Raw genomic sequence first — 19,950 nt, 5'->3', positions numbered from 1 at the left:
TATGGGGCCGCCCCCATCACCTGACCGCCCGCGCCCGCCTCCCGCACGGCCCGGCCCGGCTCGGCCCCCCCGGTCCCCCCGGCACACAGCCGCCCAGCCGGGCTGCCGGGGCCCGAGGTGAGCGGAGCGGGGCCGGGCAGGGCTGTAGGGCCCGGGGGGGGCAGGCGGGGGACAGCGCTGCCCCAGGGGAGGGAGCCCTGGGGGGGGGGCTGGGGGCTGTGGTCCCGCAGAAACAGCATAAAGCGCGGCTGGGAAAGCCCTGCCTTAACTCTTGATTTTATTGTTTTTTCGACTAAAAGCCGAGCGAACCCGCGGGAGCTGGAAGCAAAACCCAGAGGCGTTGCCGTGGGTTGAGCCGTGCCCGTGTCCCCGCGCAGCGTGCCCTGGGTCCCCCACCCCTGCCTTCCACAGCCGCCCGCCCGCCGCTCACTGCTTTTTATTTGTGCTTTATTTGATTTATTAGAGCCTCGCTGTTTCAGCTCCCTGCTGTTTGTGACTCTCTCCTTTCCTCCGACCAGGGATGGGGCTCGGCGCGGTGGAGCCTCGGAGGCGCTCACCGGGGAAGCGATCGGCCGGAGGAGGAGGACGAGGAGCTGCGGTCTGACCCACACGGCCAGTATGGCTTAACCCGACGGAGCCGGGAGCAGCCTGGGCCATGGCGACATTGCTGGAAGGCCGGGGGGGACGCCTGGTCCTCGCCGTAGACATGGGTGCTCAGACGGAGGTCCCGGAGATCTTGGGTCTGAAATCGCCCTCTTTATCCTGTCCTGCAACAGAGGAGAGAGCAGCACGAGCGCCTCACATGCACAGAGGCAAATTTCTTCAGTTGGCTCCATAAAAACTCTGCAAAGTAGGTCAGTGGCGGAGTAAGAAACAAAGCAGCGGCGCTGACATCTCTGGAGGAGGCAGGTGGGGCTGTGGTGACCGTCCCCACAGTCACCGGTCCCGCTACACCGTGCTGAGCCAGCCTCTTCCCCCTCTGCTCCCCGGCTCGGGGTGGCCGCGGGGCCATGAAGCTGAACGAGCGGAGCGTGGCCCACTACGCCACCTGCGACTCGCCCACCGACCACGCCGGCTTCCTGCGCAAGCGGGTGGAGCGTCACCACCACCATGGCCACCACGGCACCTCCTACCAGCGCCGCTGGTTCGTCCTCAAGGGCAACCTCCTCTTCTACTTCGAGGAGCGGGAGAGCCGCGAGCCCGTGGGGCTGGTGGTGCTGGAGGGCTGCACCGTGGAGCTCTGTGAGGCCGCCGAGGAGTTCGCCTTCGCCATCCGCTTCGACGACGCCGGCGCCAAGGCCTACGTGCTGGTGGCCGACGGGCAGGCTGCCATGGAGGCCTGGGTGAAGGCGCTGTCGCGGGCCAGCTTCGACTACATGCGGCTGGTGGTGCGCGAGCTGGAGAAGCAGCTGGAGGAGGCCTGCACGAGCTTGGCTGCTTGCCGCAAGTCTCCGCGGAGGTCCTCGGGCAGGAAGCGGCACCTCTCCAACCCTGCCTTGCTGCCCGTCCAGGAGAAGCCCGCCATCCTGGAGAACGGGTACTCCACCTGGGGCAGCGGCCCCGAGCGCGACGGGGGGCACTCCAAGCCCCCGCCTCTGCCTCCGCGCCGGCGCTCGGCCGCCGGCAGCCCCGCGGGGTCCCCGGCAGCCGGCCTCTCGCCTGCCTTGCAGGAGAGCCCAGTGTCGCCGGAGACGGCCTGCTTCGCCAAGCTGCACCACTGGTACGGGCAGGAGATCGCGGTGCTGAGACGCGAGTGGCAGGAGAGGCAGAAGAGGGGACACCCGTGACCCGGGGACGCGGAGTGCAGCGTGCCTGCCGGTTTCTGGCAGAGCAGCGCGAGGGATGCTGCCTGTCCCTTTCCCTCGCTGGCAACTGATGTGCGGCACGTGGCTGCCTGCATGCTGCCTGGCCACCCGGGAGGGACGTGTGTCTTCCCCAGGCCTTGCCTGGCGTTTCCAGCAGCGAGCCTCATCTTCTTTCCACCGAAACAGCCGGGCTCAGTGCCTTCCATCCTGGTGCAGCAGATGCAGCGTTTTGTTTGCCGCCTCTCCTTCGCCAGTTGCTTTGGTTTTGTTTCTCAGCGTGGAGATTTGCACAGGTCAACATTTATTATCGTCTGTGGTATTGAAGCCCACTGAAGCCCATCTGCCTTTGCTTTTTGGCTGCAGATAAGACTGGACTCTTACCAAATGCCCCCGATGGGCCGCTTTGTGCCTCTTGGGCCACATGCAGGCCTTACGAGGATGCGTCCGAGACGCCGTGGCTTCGGCTGGCCCAGGAGCCATGGCTCACCTCGACGGGTGCTCGCTTTGGCCTGGCAGAGTGGCTGGCACGGGCTGCCACCCCTGGGGCTTCTGGCTGTGTGGCAGCGTCAGGCCCGGGCAGGTGGGACCCCATGGTGGGACCGTGGGTGGTTCCAGAGCCTCCTCTGACCCTGAGGAGCAGCTTCCCCAGCAGGGTGGGGTGTACCAAGCCAGAGCAGAGCTGTATTCACAAACATCATTGGTGGTTTTTTAAGTTTTCTCCTGTCCCAGCACCTCCTCCCTGCTATGTCCCTCAGGGTGTCCTCTGGTGTGTGTTTCACAAGCTTGTATCTGCTTCTTGGGGCACCCAGTCTCCTCATCGAGGCTTATGGGGACAGCAGAAGGAAACATGGAGCTTGATCTGAAGCAATAGCAAGGATCAGGAGCTCATCGAGTCCGAGCTGGACTCTGACTACCTAGTGGTAGTCAAGCCTATTCGTTTCTCTGGCTCAAGCCTTCCCTGTTACAAAACAGGAATGCTACAGGCTGTTTGTCTTCCCAAGGGTGAATTTATCAGGCTCTGCACCGACTGTAGAAAGTGCCATATAGGGCTCTGGCTGCTTGCTCGTCAGATGCTGGAGACAGAGTCCAGAGCTACGCTTGTGCAAGGCCTTTCTTGATGTTGTGGCTCTGCCAGGTGCTCTGGGGAGCTGGGCAGAGCCATGTAGCTGGGGAAGAAGGACATCAGCAGGCTCTGGAGGAGTGAGGTCAAGGACAGGGGCTGGCTGCAGAAGGCCCAGAGGTGCAGGAGTGAGTGACCAGTCACTCCCTGGCCCTGTGTGTCAGCAGTGTTTGGACATGGCCTTGCTAGCGTAAAAGCCATATCCTACCAAAGCCAGACCCTGACCTGCTGGGGCTTCCCTCCAGTTTTGTGTCAGCTTCATGGGGCTGATCGCAGGAGCACATCCCATGTCATTATCCACTAGGTCAGAAACCTTAACCAAAAGGCAGACAGTACAAGTACATGGTGCTGAGTCTAGTAGTCCAAGGACTAGGACACCCTGGAGAGGGTGTTTATAAATCTCCTCACTTGTCCTCTTGGCAAGGGCTGTTTTTCAAAGGAGAAGAATATATGAGACTATCTTGCCTTTCCCATGATCTCTGAAAGCGTTAAACCTATTTTTATTACCCTGTTCCACAGCAGTCTTGCTAGGAAAACAGCACACTAGTCTGTTACAACTGGTAGGTACCCATTCACCTTTCTGGAGCTGAATGTGCTCAGCCTGTTACTTTGCAGTAGCCAGTAGAGATTGTCAGAGGCAGAAATCAAATGGCTTGCATTAACTTTCAGTGCCTTTGAAAATGTGTCTTTGGTAGTTTTTGGTGACAAGCTTCCTGCCTAGTTATGGCTTGACAGGACATTAGCGTAAATCAGATCTTAGATCTGGCTTTGGACAGTGGGAGTGTGACCTTCACATACGAATGGTGCAATCCAACCCCCTCTAGTTCACGTCTGTATTTCTTCATAGTAGTTTCTTCAAGGTTGGTAGGAATTTGTTGTTGTTGTTTTACTTTTTAAGTGAAAACAGTAAGGAGAAAGGAGGAACAGAAGGGCCAGGCGTAGGTCCGTGTCCATCAGAAATGCTTGTGACTCCTGAATCGCATGTGTGTGGCAGCAGCATCAGAGCTTGGCGTTACCTGGTGCCTCCTCATTCCGAGTGGGGGTATTTTGGGGCCAGGATCAGGTTTGGTGAGTGCTCTCTCTTTCACCACCCCCATTCCTATCTCCCTCCCAATACAGAGAAAATATTCCTGATGTTTTGGACTTACATAAGGAAGTTTGACGGTAAAGATTTAACTTCCACAATAAATCAAAATGTAGTGGGAGTTCCTACATGAGACCCAAGCATCAGGAATGACTTAAAAGAGAAAATAAATTAACAAAGCCTGTCCTGTCAGAACTGGACCTGAAACAGTATTATTCATTTAAGAGCAGTTTCACTTTTAAGAAGCTTAGTTTGTTTAAATAAGCCAGGATTGCACTGGTAACGCTCCTAAAGAGCTTATATTTAATGCTTTAATCAGTCCCATTCAAATCACACAATTTCCACGCCACCTGGCTTTCCATTAGTACATACTCCAACTAAATCCTAAATCCTGCAAATGAGGAACTGAAAGAACTGAGGAACTGACAGAAAGGAGAGCACCCCTTTCTGTCCAACTGCATTTTAGGTAATTTTATGGGGTTTTCTACAGCACTGAGAAGAAAATGGCAGAATGTTGTAAAATATTTGTGCTTGGCCCAGCGGTCTATGCATGGGCATTGGTTAGGACTTCTGAGTGCTGCGTGACTTTGGATGCACATGGTCAGGGCTTCCTCTCAGTCCCCGTCATGCCCATTACATAGCAGGGCCTGCCCTTTCATGACTAAAAAAGAGCCATAATTGGAGCCATCCTCAGATTTGTATGCGCCTGCAGATTTTTCAGCTGCCCACCGCCACTCGCTTCATTAGGTAGGGAACACCTAGGTGCTCTGAGACATCAAACCAGCTCATCTGCGGATCAGCTGTGCTGCCTGTGCCTTCGAAGCAGCCCCCGGGCAGAAGGTCGGGATTTCTGCTTCCTGAGATTGCACACTTACCTGGCTAATGGACCGTGCCTCTCTGTGTCTGCAGGCAGAGATCATTACAGGAAAAGGAGCAGAGTTTTCGCTGCTCGCTAGCACATTGTCCCCTGCAGCAAAATGAGACTGATTGCCACACATTTTTCTCCAGTCTTTCAGGTCTGGGCTGCTTCGCTTCCCACCTTCTCTTTCTTTATTATTTTTTAAAAATAGAAAGTGTCTGAGCAGCACAAAACAGGAGCCTTAGCAAAGGGGGACTGGATGTTTTGAAGCTAAATGGCTACTTTTCTTTAAGTACCGAAGGCAACATTTAAGAATTTTCCTTGGAATAATAATGCAAAAGTGAAGAGAGAAAAATGCATGTATCTGAATGCTTGAACTTAAAATAGTTTAAAGACTGAAAAAAGGGAGGGAGATTGTGACAGCTTTTGTAAGCTTTGCCAAGAAGGGAACCCAAACCTGTTAAAACAGCTGGTGAAATCCTTATACTTTTCTGCGGATGGGATTCCACATTCAGGCCCATAACACATTGTTTTATTTGCGCACATTTATCTTTTTATGAAACGCCTGTTGTGATGTTTTCCACTTGATCTGGAGCCACGTCCTAGCGATGAGTAACCCGAAGCGTCTACCACTGGCTGCTGCTTGCCATTTGGGACATTTGTGACTAAGCGCGGACAAATGCTTTGCATTACAAGTTACCGCATTCATAGTTTCGGGCTTGGTCACCCCGGGATCAGCCCTCACTGCCTTCATGGAGGAACTCGAGAAAGGAACCCAGCGAAACGCGCTGGGATCCGCGCAAAGCTCCGGTTCCAGTGGCACCTTTGCACCCAGTGTCCTGCAGGACCTGCACAATACCGACACTACAAGCAGCTTGCGGAAACACTCCCGTCTCCTGCAGCGCTCACACCGCCAGTATTTAGCGTGTTCTTTTTTCAGAGCCGAGTTTGCATGCGCCCCTTTTATTTTATTTTATTTTTATTTTTGACGTGCGGAACGTGTGTGTATGACGCATTTCAACCCTGTAACCACTTCTGTTTTACGCCGGCCAGCCCAATAAACCACTTCGCGTTTGTACACCGCCTCAGCTCAGCCGCCTCAGCACCAACCCCTGCCGGGGCCGCGCCTCAGCGGGGCCGCCATGGGCCGGGCCCCGGGGCGGGGGGCGGGGAGCGGGGCCGGGCGCAGCCTCGCGAGAGCCGCGGGCCCGGGGGGAGCGGAGCGGGGCGGGAGCGGCGATGGCGGCGGCGGGCGGGCGGCTGCTGGCGGCGGCCGCGTCGCGCTCGGTGCGGGCGGGCTGGGCCGGGCCGCTGGTGCCCTGCCGCCGGGCCACCGTCACCCGCAGCGGCGCCATCCTGCCCAAGCCCGTCAAGGTGAGGCGGCGGCGGGGCTGGGGGAGGCGCGGGGGGCGGTGGCTGCGGAGCGGGCCGGTAACGGCGGCCCCGTCCCGGCGCCTGTGTCGGTTGTGCCCGCAGACCCCGTTCGGCCTCCTGCGGGTGTTCAGCGTGGTGATCCCCTTCCTCTACGTGGGCACGCAGATCAGCAAGAACTTCGCGGCGCTGCTGGAGGAGCACGACATCTTCGTGCCCGAGGACGACGACGACGACGATTAAAGGTGAGGGCGGCACCGGCAGCCACACGGCCCGCGATCCCTGCCTGGGTGCTCCCGGAACGGCTCTGAAGGATTTGGCCGTGGGTAAAGCGGAGATACCAGCAGCTGTATTGCCTCCGGCTCCAAACATCGCCTTGCTTCGATACTGGAGTGGGACAGATTGGTTTCTGAGCGAGAAATCCCCGCAGCAAACCGTCTGTGGAGATCGACTGATCGTGCTTTAGATCTTGACCTTTTAGATCTTGGCATTTGAATCAGAAATAAAGCAGTCAGTGAGGGATGATATGGTCTATGCTGCAGGCCTGAAAGGGGGACGTTGCTGCTGAAGTGTTGTTAATGGTCACCTGTTCGATAGCCTGCTAACCCGTGACTTTTAAATGAGAATCACAAATTGTATGAAATTCTGGTAGAGAAGTGAAAAAAACTTGAGAATTCCTGAGCGCAGTAGATCAAACTGCCGTGTGGGTGCTGATCGCTGGAGTAGCCTGACCATTCAGACAAAAAGAGTGGAATAATTCACCTTTATCTGCAGCATGCCACACTTTCTTGTTTGGTATTATTCCATTTGTAAAGATTTTAGTTTGTGTGTGTCTTAGAGAATTCATCAGCGTTGTTTTAATGTATGCACTGTGCTAAAATCAAAGAGTTAAAAGGTTGCAAAGATCGCAGTGGCCTGTTAGAAAGCCAGTTTTCGTAGACCCCCACCTCGCGTGGTTTGGGGTTGTACGGCCTGGAACTTGGTGCAGTGTATCTGAAAAGTAACTTGGTTTTATTCTATCTGCAGAACCATAGTGGAAGAATGGAAGGGAGGAAGCCACTGTGAGAGAAATGCTTCCAACATTTGTCACCTGCATTTTGTCCTTCCTCAAGGGGACGGGGGTACTGCATCCCCTTTGCCAGTCAATGTCCTGCACGTGCCCGTGTAAGAGAAATCTGTAAATCAGGAATGAAGGAGGCACTTGATGGGTTCTGCATCCTTGCACACACACAGTCACCTCATAAAGGACTGCTTGGGATTCCTTTTATTTGCAATATAGGAAATAATTAAAGAACAAGAGATTGAGATGCTTGACTTTGTTTCCGTGTTTTGTTTTTTTTTTTGTAGATTATTGCCTATGACCTAGTACTTCTGTCTTAACCTTTCTACCTTCCTAAGTCTGTTCCAGTGACAAGGTTCTTTTCATATTTTTTTTTTCCCTTTTAGGAGTCTTTTCTGTAATTCAGTCCTAATCAATGGAACAGTATAGGATCCTAGAGGAAGCAGGAGCCCCACAACACATAAAAGAATGGAGTTCATATTGACAGTGGCACTGCAGTTCAGATAACACTGACTTGCAACCTAGCACTGTGCAGGTATGCCTGATAGAGACTGGCGCATTAATTTCACCTCACTGAGGATTAAGTGCAGTATTACCAGTGCACACTAAACATTAAGTAGGTTTAGTAACATCCAAAGTTGAGATCATGAGTAGCAAACTAAGGTGATGCTTTTCATAGCACTTAATGTGTGGACAGCGAAACTCTGAGTGCTTTGGCTCCAAGTACTTGTAATGCTTAGGTAGTTCTTTACTTTTGTGTGAGTCCTGATACATTTATTTTTTTAACTATGTGTTAAACTTCAGTGTTCCCCCTCTTTCCTTATAAGTATTTGCTTTTGCAATTACTTAATCACATCATAGATTTACAAGGTCTTCTCTGCTGCTGGTATCTTCAGTCTCATCGGACCAGTTGCATGCCAGCTTGACCTTGAAAGGTCAAAGTCAAATGATTATTTCATTAAAGCCAGACACATTACTGGGACAATGCTTTCTCATGGTTTCTGGCCACTAGATCTGGCCTCCTCTCTTAACTGCCCACTTCTCCCTTAACAGCTCTCACGTGGGGATGAAGGCGCCAGTATTTAGGCAAGGATAGAAGTCGGAGAGCACCGCAAGGATGCAGTGCTGATCACACATAGGAAAGCTCCCGCATGGATTTAGCTGCTGAAAATGCATTTTGACTGGCAAAAGAACAAATTTTCCTTCCTCTTCTCTGTGGCAAACTAGTAATTCCTGACTCAATTATCGAGGTGATGGTAGGACACTACCTCCTGCTAGGCATCACATGCTCTCATGGAGCTTCACTGTTCCAGACAGCAGTACAAAAAAAACATTTTTCCAGGTAATTTAATTTTACAGCAGGGAAATGGACTCTACTGATCTCTTCGTTGTACAAAGGGCTTTATTGGCCTATTGTATTGTAAGCTATTCTCTGCTAGAAGTAAACAGAGGATAGTGTCAAAGTGAAAAACAAGGTCAACACAGTTACGGCATGAAATTGTGAACACTGCAGGAATACACGTGGGCCTCAAGCGCAAAACCTCTGCGACTACAACAGCTTTTCCGAAGGCCCACTCTTGCCTGCTCTTTTTTCCAAGGAGCTCCCACCCACGTGCAGGGTGCAGGCTGAGCAGACAGCTCCACAACCCAGCTGTGCTGTGGTTTTTCAGCAGACACTCAGGAAAAATGATGAGACAAACTCTACCCACTGAAAATACACGTTGGCAAAAACTAGGTAATCACAGCTCCGCATAGAGATCATTAATGACTTGTGCACACGCTGGGTTCAGATTTAGTTGTTAGGCACGCAGGCTGCTATACAGTCTGTCTGTACAGATTGTTTCTGTCATATAGAACTTTATTTGTAGTACAGGACAGGAAGACACAGAGTCAGGCTGTCTCATGGATCGTGGCCTGCATAGAATTTGGACATAAAGTCTTTAGGCCGTGGGGTTTCCGTCTCATGGAAATACCTCATGATGTGAGTCTTCTGCTTCCATACGTGAATGGTTTCTTGAAGATCCATTTTTCCCTGTGCATAGACAAGAGATATATAATAATGAGAATGATTATAAGAATATTATAATAATGAGGCTGCCTGGAAGTTTCACCCACTGGACTATTACCTTGGACTGTGTTTGCAGATTTTTTCCTTTCTTTAAGGATAACCTAGCTGTCTTGGAATGCAAGAAATACAACAGGCGAGCATGGCAGCTCTTGGCTGGAAGGTTTCTAATGCTTTAAAACTGCAAATGTCAGTTATCCTTGCTCCAGCCTCCTCTGAATCCCTATCCTACTCTTAGCTCGCTGAGGAGTCCTTCAGACAGACAGGTCTCAGGGCTAGGACACAGTTAGATACGCTACGAGATCAGGGTGTACTGCTACCTATGCAAACCCAAAGCCAGCCTCCCACAAAGTATGGCCACTCTTAACGTTTGTTTTAGAATCAGTTAAGGAAAATACATCCCTATCTAAGGAAGTACTGTAGGGACCAGAAAGGTCGTTTTTAGCGATAAGCTAGCAGCAGCATCTTTGTCCTTTTCTTTGATTGCTGCTGCTTTCTCAAAGGAAACCTGCGTGTGTCTGAGCCACCGTTTTGTTTACCATACACTTCCCCTTTTAAAATCTGCACATTGTCACGACGCTGGGTGCCAGAAACGCATGTTCTAGCACCACTGACCCCCGAACACAACAACACTGCTGCCCTGCCTTAAAAGCGGGGCGCTTCACCCCTCGCCCCCCCGGGCCGCACCTTGATCACCAGCATGTCGATCACCCGCGGGTCCGTGACGTGGGCGTTCTTCACGAAGAGCTCCCGCAGCTTGTCCCGCGCCTGCCTGACGGTGATGTCCAGCTGGTAGAGGTGCACTGCGGGGACACCACGGATCACGGCCCCGCTCCCCCCTCACGCAGCCCGCCCGCCCGCCGCGACCTTGACGCGGGGCCGCCTCCCGCGGCTCCCCCCGGCGCCCCCTCACCCGTGTTGGGCACCTCGCGGTACCAGGCCCGGTACAGCTCCCGCACGCGCCGCTTCGCCTCGCCCAGGTCGCGGCTGAAGATGGGCTTCACGGCCGCGGCCCCGCGCCCCGCCACCGCCATCTTGTCCCCGCCGCCGGCACGGCGCCCAGCGCAGCGGAGCGCCCCCGCCTCCCCATTGGCCGGCCGCGCCGCCGTTCCGCTCTCTGATTGGCCGCGAGGCGCGGGGGGGCGGGGCGGCGGGGCGGGCCGCGCGGAATGGCGGCCGGGGCGGGGCTCGGGGGCGGCCCCTGAGGGAGGGCGGCTGAGGGCGGGCCGCGGGGGCTCTTCGGGGCGGTTTTGTGCCCTTTTGGGGTCTGTAAATGGAAAACACTGAGGGGCGGGTCCCGCTGGAATTAACACCTCAACGGTGGTGTCGATGAGTGTTCGTGCAAGTCACCAGCCTGCACAGAAATTACCGTCAGAAAAATAAATGCGCGCACACACACACGGTCTCCGAGTTGTGTTTTTTTTTAGTTGTGGTTATGCGCAGTTATGGTAGTTACTACCAGTCTGAACATCAAACCTTTATTTTTGTTTGCATAATTATTTTGTTAAGGATGAGTCTGAACATCGAGCCTTAATCGTTTTGCAAACCTCGCGAAACAGCTGGTCAGAAATAACGCAGGAATAAAAGGAGAGCTAGCCCTGAAATGTACAGCTCACCCCCAGGCAATGTAACTCCATGGCTCCGTGCCAAGCCTGCCCGAGAGCTGTTTTTATGTAATGCTGAAGAAAAGCCGTTTCGAGGAGCTATTCGGATAGGAGACGGTAAACCTAAGCACCGCGGTTCCTCTTGAAATAGATTGGTAGGAATTTCTGCATTTCAGAAATTACCTGCTTCTGTGGCTGAGACTCACACTGATTATTTATGTACTACTTGGTATTTCCTCCTGTCTAAGGCATAGCACAACATAAGGGTTGTCAGGCGTTTCTCTGGATTAAAATTTCCTTTCTTTGGGGCTTTAAATGATGGCGATGCATGGTATGCATGGAATAAACAGCAGTATGCAATAAACATGAAGTAATGAAGGGATTGTATGTTTATAGGATTGTATGTTTACAGGATGGTTGTGCTTTTTCAGGGGCACTGCTCTGTGTAGTCCCGCAGGGAAACGTTGCCCAGTGAGAGCTGAAGCTCTCGCCCTGCCCTCCGCCAGCGCACGCCAAGGCAGCTGAGGGGCCGTGGATGGTTTTTGCAGGAACCACGCCAGAGCTGAGCTGCCCTGGGCACTGCAGAGGGGCAGGCAGGGGCACAGCAGGGAGGCAGGCAGTGGCTGGGCAGCAGCGGGGCTGGCAGGGAAGGGAGGTGGCCAGGAGCTCTTTGCAAATCGTTCCTAGGTTTGTTTGTTTGGTTGGTTTTCCTCCTAGAATTGGCAGGACCCCAGAGTTCTCTTTCACCCCAGATACCTTTGTATTTCAGTACACAATAAGCCAGGGCTAATACTCTCTCAGTAGCCAAGTGCTCAGAAAACTGTTTCTGCAATGAGAGCCCAAAGTACAGCAGAACTGGTTTATTGGTTATATACATCCTTGCAAATGCGACCATCACCTGTAATGTGCTATGGCTGTGTGATTCAAGATCCAGGATGGGAATTAAGCTGAGCTATATACTGGGCTACAGCGTTCTTTACACTGCTAGGGACATCTGCACAGGTTTAGGTGGTCTTAAGTGGGACTTGGCATCGTCCTGCCTAGACCTGCTGCATTTCTGACAGCATTTGTGGTGGTCTCTGAGTGAAAGGGGAGTGGTGTGCACTTATCTTGGGATAGCTCTCAGCTTGAATGGGTGTGGGCATTTTATGAGGGCAAAGTAGCCATCCGTCCGTGGCCTGGGCTGATCCTCGGGGAGCATGAAGGTGAATTGCTGCAGGAGAGTGGTGAAGAAGATGAAGAGCTCCATCCTGGCCAGCTGTGCCCCCAGGCAGACACGTCGACCTGCAGGAAGGAAGCATCCATGAGAGAGGACATTAAACCATGCTGGAATCACTGTGGGATGAGCAACCTCTGTGTGCAGACACAAGATGGAGCAAAACAGAGGATCAGAAGCTGCTTTGTTCAGGATGGACAGAAGGAAGAAGGCGAGAGTGCCTGGTTAACCATGTCAAAAGGGCCCAGGCACTCACAGCTAGTTAGACGGGGACACCCTGTGTGTTGTGCACAGCTTCATAGAATAATTTAGGTTGGAAGAGCCCCCTGCAGGTCACTTTCTTACCCCCTGCTCAAATGCAAAGAGGGAGAAAGAGACAACCCCTGGACTTCCCAGGAGGCAGATCACCGCTCCTGCTGTGCACATGGCTTACAGCTAGATCCTCCCCTTAGATTTACCTGCTGAGAAAGGCATGAAGGCCTCCGGTTTCACAAACTGCCCGTTCACATCCAGGAAGTGTTCAGGGTAAAACTCATTTGGTTTCTTCCAGACTGACTCATCCTTCAGCACGGAAGACAAGTTGGTGATGACTGTCGTCCCCTGCATTCCTCCGCAAGACGAAACAACTTACGTGAGAACAGCAGAATTATCCTGGAGAGGTGGATCGGTGCTCTTTAGTCGGTCTCTCCCATCTAATAGCAACCATCACTAGATGCTTCAAAGTATGGCACTGAGCTCCTCTTCTCTATCTTAGATATAGCGGTGTTAAAGCAGTGCACTTTTCCAATGACATGCTGCCTGCCCTATGCGCCTGAAGTGTTTGAACTTTTGCAACTTACACCCTTACAAAGGCCATTGCATGCAAATGCTAATTTCATGGTAAGATAGTGGAAACAGCTTCCACTTTACAGATCCTTCTGGACTTACTTTGTAGCTGGGGAGAAAAAGCTAACTGACAGACTTCAAAGCCCAACTTTCACACATGGAAAATGGCAAAGCTTTCTTGTTTCCTGTGTCAATGTTTTAAGCTTAGTGGAGTTACTGCAACGCTGAAAAAAACATCCCAGGCTTGTATTGCTACCAGCACTGCCAGGACAGAGTGCTCTTGATTCCTGTCACAGTGTCAATGGACCGAATGCCAGTGGCAATTGAATAACTTCAGAGATTTAACTACTGCCGTCTCAGGAAAGGCAGCAAGCTGGTCTCATGTGCCTCCAAAGAGCCTGTCAAGCTGTCCTAGTTTCTTTTTCCAACTCAGGCAGTGAATGTCACAGCTCATCGAGAGGAAAGCGAACCTTTGCACTGAGCTGCCACTACAGTTGGGTTCCCACATAACTAGTGTAAATCTAGAGCACAAACGTGCCCATCTGTCTGGTCTTAGCATTTCAATGTTCAGTGCTTCAGAGCTTGGCAATGAGTGTGAATTGGGGCTGGAAACACAAATCTGCAAAGCTGTGTGGGGTCACCCACACCCTAGGCCTGGCATCTGCACAGGACAGGGATGCTGCATTGCCCGTCTGGCTGTGCTCACCTTGGGAATGAAGTAACCCTGAAGCTCGGTGTCCCGGTATGTCATGTGAGGTAGCCCAACAGGAGCGATGTCCCCACAGCGCTGTGCCTCATGGATCACGGCATTGGTGTAGGGCATGTTCACTTGGTCCATCATGGTGGGTGACCTCTCTCTTCCAATCACCATATCAATCTCTTTGTGGATTTTACCTGAAAGCAGCACAGCCAGGGACTTAGAGCTCCCTTAGCTAAACAGAAGGGGCTGGTACAAGCTGGAGGAAAGCTGGCAGCATGAGCTCAGTAGGCACTGTGCGAGAGTAGGACAAGCAATTACAGAAAGGAACAGAAACTACAGGGGAATGCCTTTTTTCAGTTGCTCAGAAAACAAAACAAAACAAAACAAAACAAACAAACAAACAACAAACCAAACCAAACCAAACCAAACCAAAAAACTCTGTTATTTTTGCACAGTGTCTTTAATAAAGGTCTTGGCACTTGACATGCTACCTTACCCCTTCTCAATGTAGCTGGAAGTGTACTTGTGCAGGCAGCATTTGAGAGTTAAAACAGATCAGCGTTTATTCCAAGTCTAGGAGGGAGGGTTCCACAACCACTGGAAGTCCCCAGGTAGCCTTCAGTGTGAAGGAGGGTGAACTGCCCTTCCAACTCCAGTCTTTTCACCAGGGCTTCCCCACTGCCACCACTGGGCCTGCCAGAGCAGCTGTGTTAGGGGAAATGTTTTCTCCTGGTTTCTTCTAGACCAACAATCACCAAAGCTGCTTCTCCTTGCAAAAGCCCCAAACCAAGAATAGGAGATGTTGAGTGTCCTTACAGAGAAATGAGGGCTGAAGGGAACATACCGCACCTCTGCCTGTCCTCTCACTTACTCTGTGTTTCTGGGTGCAAAAGCATGTACAGAAATGCCCACCGGAGGGTGGCAGAGGTGGTGTCAGAACCAGCTGCAAACAAGTCTGCTGTCACCAGACGAAGGTTGTTGTAATTGAAGCCATTCTCTTCAGCCTCCTTACCCTGCGGAGAGCAAACAAGTGTGTGACAGGAGCAAAGACACTCGCTGGTGAGAAGGCCTTCTTTCAGAGCAGTGCTGAGGAGCACTAGATCCACTTTTGCTGACCAAGAATTGCATTGGCAGAGAAAAGCACACCACAGGCAATGGGCTGTGTATGACTGATGTGCTCCAATACCGCTGTTACCAGAGTATTTGAAGGTCATCAGTAACCTCCCACAGCCTGCGAGATGAACATTACTCCTGCCTTCAGGACAGAAGTAAACACCTTGCGCTCCCAGCTCAGCAGGACACTGCCACTTACTACGGCGTCCTCCCCCAGAGGAGGTGGAACACTGTTAGTCAGGCTTGATCAGATCATAAAGCCCACGCAGCAGCGAGGAGGCTGCCTTGATGCAGCAAATGCAAATTAACAGCATTTTGAGGGGGCTGTCTGTAGCTACGCATTACGGATTCTCACTGCTTCTGCCCTGGTGTTTTCTGATGATCAGGGGGGGAAAAATCAGGGTATCATCGCTGCCTATTAAGTCTGCAACACAGATTTCAGCAAAACTGGTCTCTCATCCAAATACTAATTGAGCTCAAATTTGCTAGCATATGAGATATGACAAGCTCTCTGCATGAGTTCATCTGCTTGTCTTTTCTAATCCTTTTTATACTTTTCTTTCCTAGGGACTAGCTTCTGCTGAGTTATTCTGTATGTTTTGATGCTGTTTTAACATGGATAGCAATTAATGAGGCATTTAAGTCTCAACTGTTATTCAAATAAAAGGATTCTGGCGAGGGAGCTGTGGGACTGGCCTGACCGAAGTTAGCCCAGTGGAGGGATTTATCAGACCAGCTTCTCAGGGGACCTCAGTAAGCAGGAGAGGGATGTGACAAGAGGGAAGGAGGCCAGGCTCAGTCCCTCCCAGTAGAAATGCTCAGTGCAGAGCATGTTAGGTCACATTGCTCTGCTCTAAAATCAGTCGTTAAGGCACTGACAAACACAGGATCTTGCATGTCTGACTTCTCCGCCACTGCAAACGTAGACATATTAATGAATTCTCAGTTATTGACTTTTAAATGTCTTCAAAACGGTGTAGGTTAAAAAGAAGGGAGCTGCCAGACATGGAGGGAAAAATGGAAGTGGAAGGTGAGGGCAGGAACATCAGCAGATTATATGATTTCTGAGGACAATCAAGGAGGGCACAGCATGAAGAAATTAATGCTCAAGATATGAAGTAGAATGAGGAAGTAGAAAATTAGTTAGCAATGTTCTTTAGAGAGCTTTATGACAAAAGTCAGCTTTCATCAACAAGCTCAAAGAAGTAGAGGAATTGCTCCTGGGCTCTAAGGTTCTGCTGGTCTCTCCCTACCTTCGACATCTCCTTTAAAAACGCATCAGTGAAGTCTCGGGTGTATTCAGGGTTCCAGGTCTCCATGTGCTTCTGTATGAGAACGTCTATGAAGTCCATGTATGCCTTTTGCCCTCGAAAGACTTTCTGCGGCAGTCCAGGGATGCGCAACAAAATGGGCATCACGTTAAGAAACTGGTAGGCCAGAACCACAGAGCAAGAGACAAGACATTACAAGATGCAAAAAGAAAAAAAATGAAAACACAGTGCTCTCCAGCGACAGAGGGCAGCCTCTTACAGAACATACCACACTTCTGCGTTACCTGAGTCAGGAATCCAGCTTCTTCACTCAGGGAGTTTTCAAACAAACCTACCATTTTCCTGAACACCTCATCACCGTAGTCAAAACGCCCTCCATAGATGATGCTGCAGATCATGTTGCAGACTGCATTGTTTACAAGAAAACGTAAGTCGAAAGGGCGACCTAAAAACAGAAAGGGAGACCAAGCAAAGAGGCTAAGCAACATCAAACTATTGAACCTCAGAGTTCGGCTACAAGAACACACAAATACCTCTTAGATGTTCTCAAGGGAAAAAACGAAACACACTCAAAGTACAAATACATCGTAGTAGGAAGAGACAATCTTCTCATCTCCTACTGTGGTTCGGTTGGTTGTTATTTAAGGGAGAAAGCTCCCAAAGAAAAGCTGATTTGTAGGGTTGTTCTGCCACATGTCAAATAACACTTCTCTTTCACCACACATCATAAAGGTAGCAGTTACCAAGCCATGGGAATAATTATATTTTACCTCTGTTTATTTCTATTCATGTCCTATTTCAGATTGCTTAGTAGCCCCAATGCATCAGGTAGAAGTGGCTTCAAGGCAGAGCAGGACCAGTAATTATGATGATGATGGACTTGAAACACTGCATACATATGGGAGTGGCTGTATTAGTACTTCTCTCTCTGCATTGTTCTATTGCCTTTTCCTGTTTTTGTTTGTTTTGTTTTGTTTTGTTTTGAAGAGCAGTTTGCCCATCCTTCTGGATGTGACGTACCTTCTTCTGCTTTGATTGCAGAGCACAGGAATCCTGCTTCCTCAGTCACTCGCTCCTCCAAGGATTTCTTTCCCATTCCAAAGTCCCTCAAGGTAGAGAGTGTGAATTTCCTTATCTCCTTCCAGACATGCCCGTATCTTGCTACAACAATCCCTGGAATTATGGATGAGCAAGAAATGTCAGGAGCTCTGACAAGTACATCATGCAAAGTTCACTAGAGAAGAGCAAATGTGAGTTTGGAGGTGCAGGTCTGCAGGGATAGATGAAAGGCTCTGATCTTGTACAGCTTATTCACACAGCCATTCTAAAAACTTACGACTGTGCCTTCTACATGTCTAGTAAAAGTGGAGGGGGAGTGCAGTGAGAACTTGTGCCCGTGCCTGCAGGAAATGCCCATTTCCAAGGGACGTACCTTCAGATTTATCTCCGTAGCCTATATGTTCATACGCTGGGAAGTACGGCCGGTCAGCAAAGTCCTCCGCTTTGTGGACCAGGGCTTCCTTCACGGTTTTGTACCCATTCAGCACTACCAGGTTGGTCCAGCAGTTCTGGAGGCTGAAGATGTTTCCGAACTTCTTGTGAAACTGGCAAGATAAAAAAAATTGGCCCTGAAAGTGACCTCACACCCAATAGTGCCGGCATGTAATGTCCAAAATACCCCTGGAGCCTTCCTTAGGGCCTTTACTATTTAGGGGTTTGAGCTGCTTTTATTAGGAGACCTTCAGCTGACCTTTGACTGTTGTCTTTGCAGTGAAACGTCTCAAAGCAGTGTGAAACACCAGCTGAAGCAGGGAGCAATGCACTGCATCTGGCAAGACTTAATATACAGCTATCCAGCTCAAACTGCTGCCAAGAACATTGTGCAAGCATTTTGGATTTTGTTTGACAACACGAGGTCAAGGATCTCTTTTGGGATTTTCAAATAGTGCATGCTCAACAACCCACTATTTCCTAATACTTGGATTTTGAATACCGTGCGTTGTTTATCTGTCTCTGAAAGCCTAGGCAATTTTTGAGTTAGTTTTGAACTAGTTTTGAGTTCTTTCTGCTAGAAGGAAATATCGATGATAAAGTGATATGTAGTTTCTTTACATGCTTTTGTTCCTAAAGATTGACCCAAAGCCCAGTTCCCAGGAGCATGCTTGGAAGAGGCAGCTCCACGCTGGAGTTTCAGGTCAACTTTCTGCCCCAGAGGAATAAACACACCTAGTAAGGCTGGTAATTGGCACATCCCCTACATCTGCTGTGATCTATAAAAGACACAAAGCTGACAGCTTCCAGGAAGCCAGGCTGAAGCTGCACAGCTGGGCAGTAACACTGAACACAGTGCTCAGGAGCGTGCTGTTGGAAGGTGGTGTCGTAGTAGTGATGCTCACAAAAAACACATTATTTATCTGTTTTCTTCTTCTTCCTTCCTTCCTTCCTTCCTTCCTTCCTTCCTTCCTTCCTTCCTTCCTTCCTTCCTTCCTTCCTTCCTTCCTTCCTTCCTTCCTTCCTTCCTTCCTTCCTTCCTTCCTTCCTTCCTTCCTTCCTTCCTTCCTTCCTTCCTTCCTTCCTTCCTTCCTTCCTTCCTTCCTTCCTTCCTTCCTTCCTTCCTTCCTTCTTTCCCTCTTTAACTCTTCATTTCCATACTCTGAGCAAATCAAGGAACTGAAATACTCTGAGTGTATTTGCAGTGGGATTGGAAAGGGAATTAGTACTTCACTGGCACTAGAAATACATCATTAAAAGTGATTACCGGTCAAGACTGCAGTCAGCATGACCCTGATGCGATTTGAAAATGGTAATCTTTTGGACTATATGAAGGCAAACAATACAAATGCTGTATTTAGTTTCTCCATTTGGTGGATTTTGGACAGACAGCTGAGCAGTGTTGTCCTAAAGAAAAAAAAGGCCTTTAGAGTTTGCAAAGTAATCTGCTGCAAGCTGTGCTGTGCCTTTCCCTCGAGAAAGGATAAGCCCTGACTTTGATCGGGAATGCTACAGACATTTTGGGCACTGCTGCTGGGGCAAATCCTGTGAGCTGATCTCCTTAACTGGAGCAGCCCCACGCCTGTAGGCAGGCTGGAGTAACTCACGGAGAAGCCTGCCATCCCCACCGCCACGTCCCAGCCCACAGGGCTGGCACTCACCTTGTTGAAGGAGAGGTGCGGGTTGTGGAAGTCGATGTACGGCATGGTCCCGACGAACGGCAGCGACATGGGGCCTGGCGGGTAACGGCTCCACTTCTTTCTGCGCTTCATGAAATCAAGAACCAAGGTGAAGACAGTAAGGAAAACTCCCAGCACAGCAATGTTGCTCCAGTCAGATGACAGCCACAGGAGCAATGTCATTTTGCAGCCTGCCTGCTCCTCTGTCTTCCTCTTTTGACCCAAGACTGTTTCTGCCTCTCCCTTCTGCCTCCTTCTCCGTTCTGCTTCCCTCCCCAGGCAGCTGTCCCCTTTTCCTTGCTTCCTCCTGTCCCCTCACTCTCCTTTTCTGTCTCCCTGCTCCCCTCTCCCTGCAGCTTCTGGCTTGTGAATGTGGAACTTGGCTCAGTCTCGAAGCTCCTCCTCTGTTCCACTCAGCCCCGGGGGAGTGGTGATGAGGGTCATTCCTTCTCCTCCTCCTCCTCCTCCTCCTCCTCTTTCCCCCCCTTTGACAAAGCTCAGAGGCTGCTTTGTCCTTGCGACAAAGAGGTGCTGGGGTGCCCTCAGAACAACGAGCACGGCAGCAACCCAGTCCTGCTGCATTCTCATGGGGCGGTTTTGTAAGGGTTTAAGCCCGTCACCTTCTTACTGATGCAGACAAGCCCAGGCAGACACAGATCCTAAACACAGGCTGTTCGGCTGTCTGTA

At 50.9% G+C, this 19,950-nt stretch overlaps 4 protein-coding genes across 6 annotated transcripts; 2 read left to right on the top strand and 2 right to left on the bottom strand.

Moving 5' to 3' along the window:
• Positions 1–18: 18 nt before the first annotated feature.
• PHETA2 (PH domain containing endocytic trafficking adaptor 2) lies at positions 19–5,946 on the top strand. Its single transcript, XM_084523415.1, has 2 exons — positions 19–117; positions 519–5,946. Exon 2 carries the CDS (start codon positions 1,011–1,013, stop codon positions 1,785–1,787), a length of 777 nt encoding a protein of 258 aa, XP_084379541.1. The 5' UTR covers positions 19–117; positions 519–1,010; the 3' UTR covers positions 1,788–5,946.
• A 136-nt stretch (positions 5,947–6,082) lies between these two features.
• On the top strand, positions 6,083–7,553 carry SMDT1 (single-pass membrane protein with aspartate rich tail 1). The gene is made up of 3 exons (XM_084523465.1): positions 6,083–6,242; positions 6,345–6,484; positions 7,266–7,553. Exons 1-2 carry the CDS (start codon positions 6,108–6,110, stop codon positions 6,480–6,482), a joined length of 273 nt encoding a protein of 90 aa, XP_084379591.1. The 5' UTR covers positions 6,083–6,107; the 3' UTR covers positions 6,483–6,484; positions 7,266–7,553.
• A 1,583-nt stretch (positions 7,554–9,136) lies between these two features.
• On the bottom strand, positions 9,137–10,435 carry NDUFA6 (NADH:ubiquinone oxidoreductase subunit A6). Its single transcript, XM_084523455.1, has 3 exons — positions 10,278–10,435; positions 10,052–10,167; positions 9,137–9,331 (listed from the first exon to the last, which is right to left on the bottom strand). The coding sequence occupies exons 1-3, from the start codon at positions 10,396–10,398 to the stop codon at positions 9,200–9,202; spliced, it is 369 nt and encodes a 122-aa protein (XP_084379581.1). The 5' UTR covers positions 10,399–10,435; the 3' UTR covers positions 9,137–9,199.
• A 1,378-nt stretch (positions 10,436–11,813) lies between these two features.
• On the bottom strand, positions 11,814–19,664 carry CYP2D6 (cytochrome P450 family 2 subfamily D member 6). 3 transcript variants are annotated; one of them, XR_014694271.1, is made up of 9 exons: positions 19,246–19,664; positions 17,526–17,697; positions 17,114–17,266; positions 16,378–16,538; positions 16,076–16,249; positions 14,581–14,722; positions 13,716–13,903; positions 12,643–12,835; positions 11,814–12,252 (listed from the first exon to the last, which is right to left on the bottom strand). XR_014694271.1 is itself a non-coding variant. In XM_084523359.1 (9 exons), exons 1-9 carry the CDS (start codon positions 19,444–19,446, stop codon positions 12,074–12,076), a joined length of 1,512 nt encoding a protein of 503 aa, XP_084379485.1. In that variant the 5' UTR covers positions 19,447–19,664; the 3' UTR covers positions 11,814–12,073. The 3 variants fall into 3 exon arrangements, 2 of the variants coding, with proteins under 2 accessions (XP_084379485.1, XP_084379486.1); XM_084523359.1 differs by having other exon boundaries at positions 12,643–12,784; XM_084523360.1 differs by having other exon boundaries at positions 12,643–12,784; positions 16,076–16,201.
• Positions 19,665–19,950: the final 286 nt, after the last annotated feature.

The sequence above is a fragment of the Aythya ferina genome (genome assembly GCF_964211825.1).
Source record: "Aythya ferina genome assembly, chromosome: 1".
Taxonomy (NCBI): Eukaryota; Metazoa; Chordata; class Aves; order Anseriformes; family Anatidae; genus Aythya; species Aythya ferina.
Note: the sequence above shows the minus strand (reverse complement) of the source record. Positions and strands in the feature narration are given on the sequence as shown.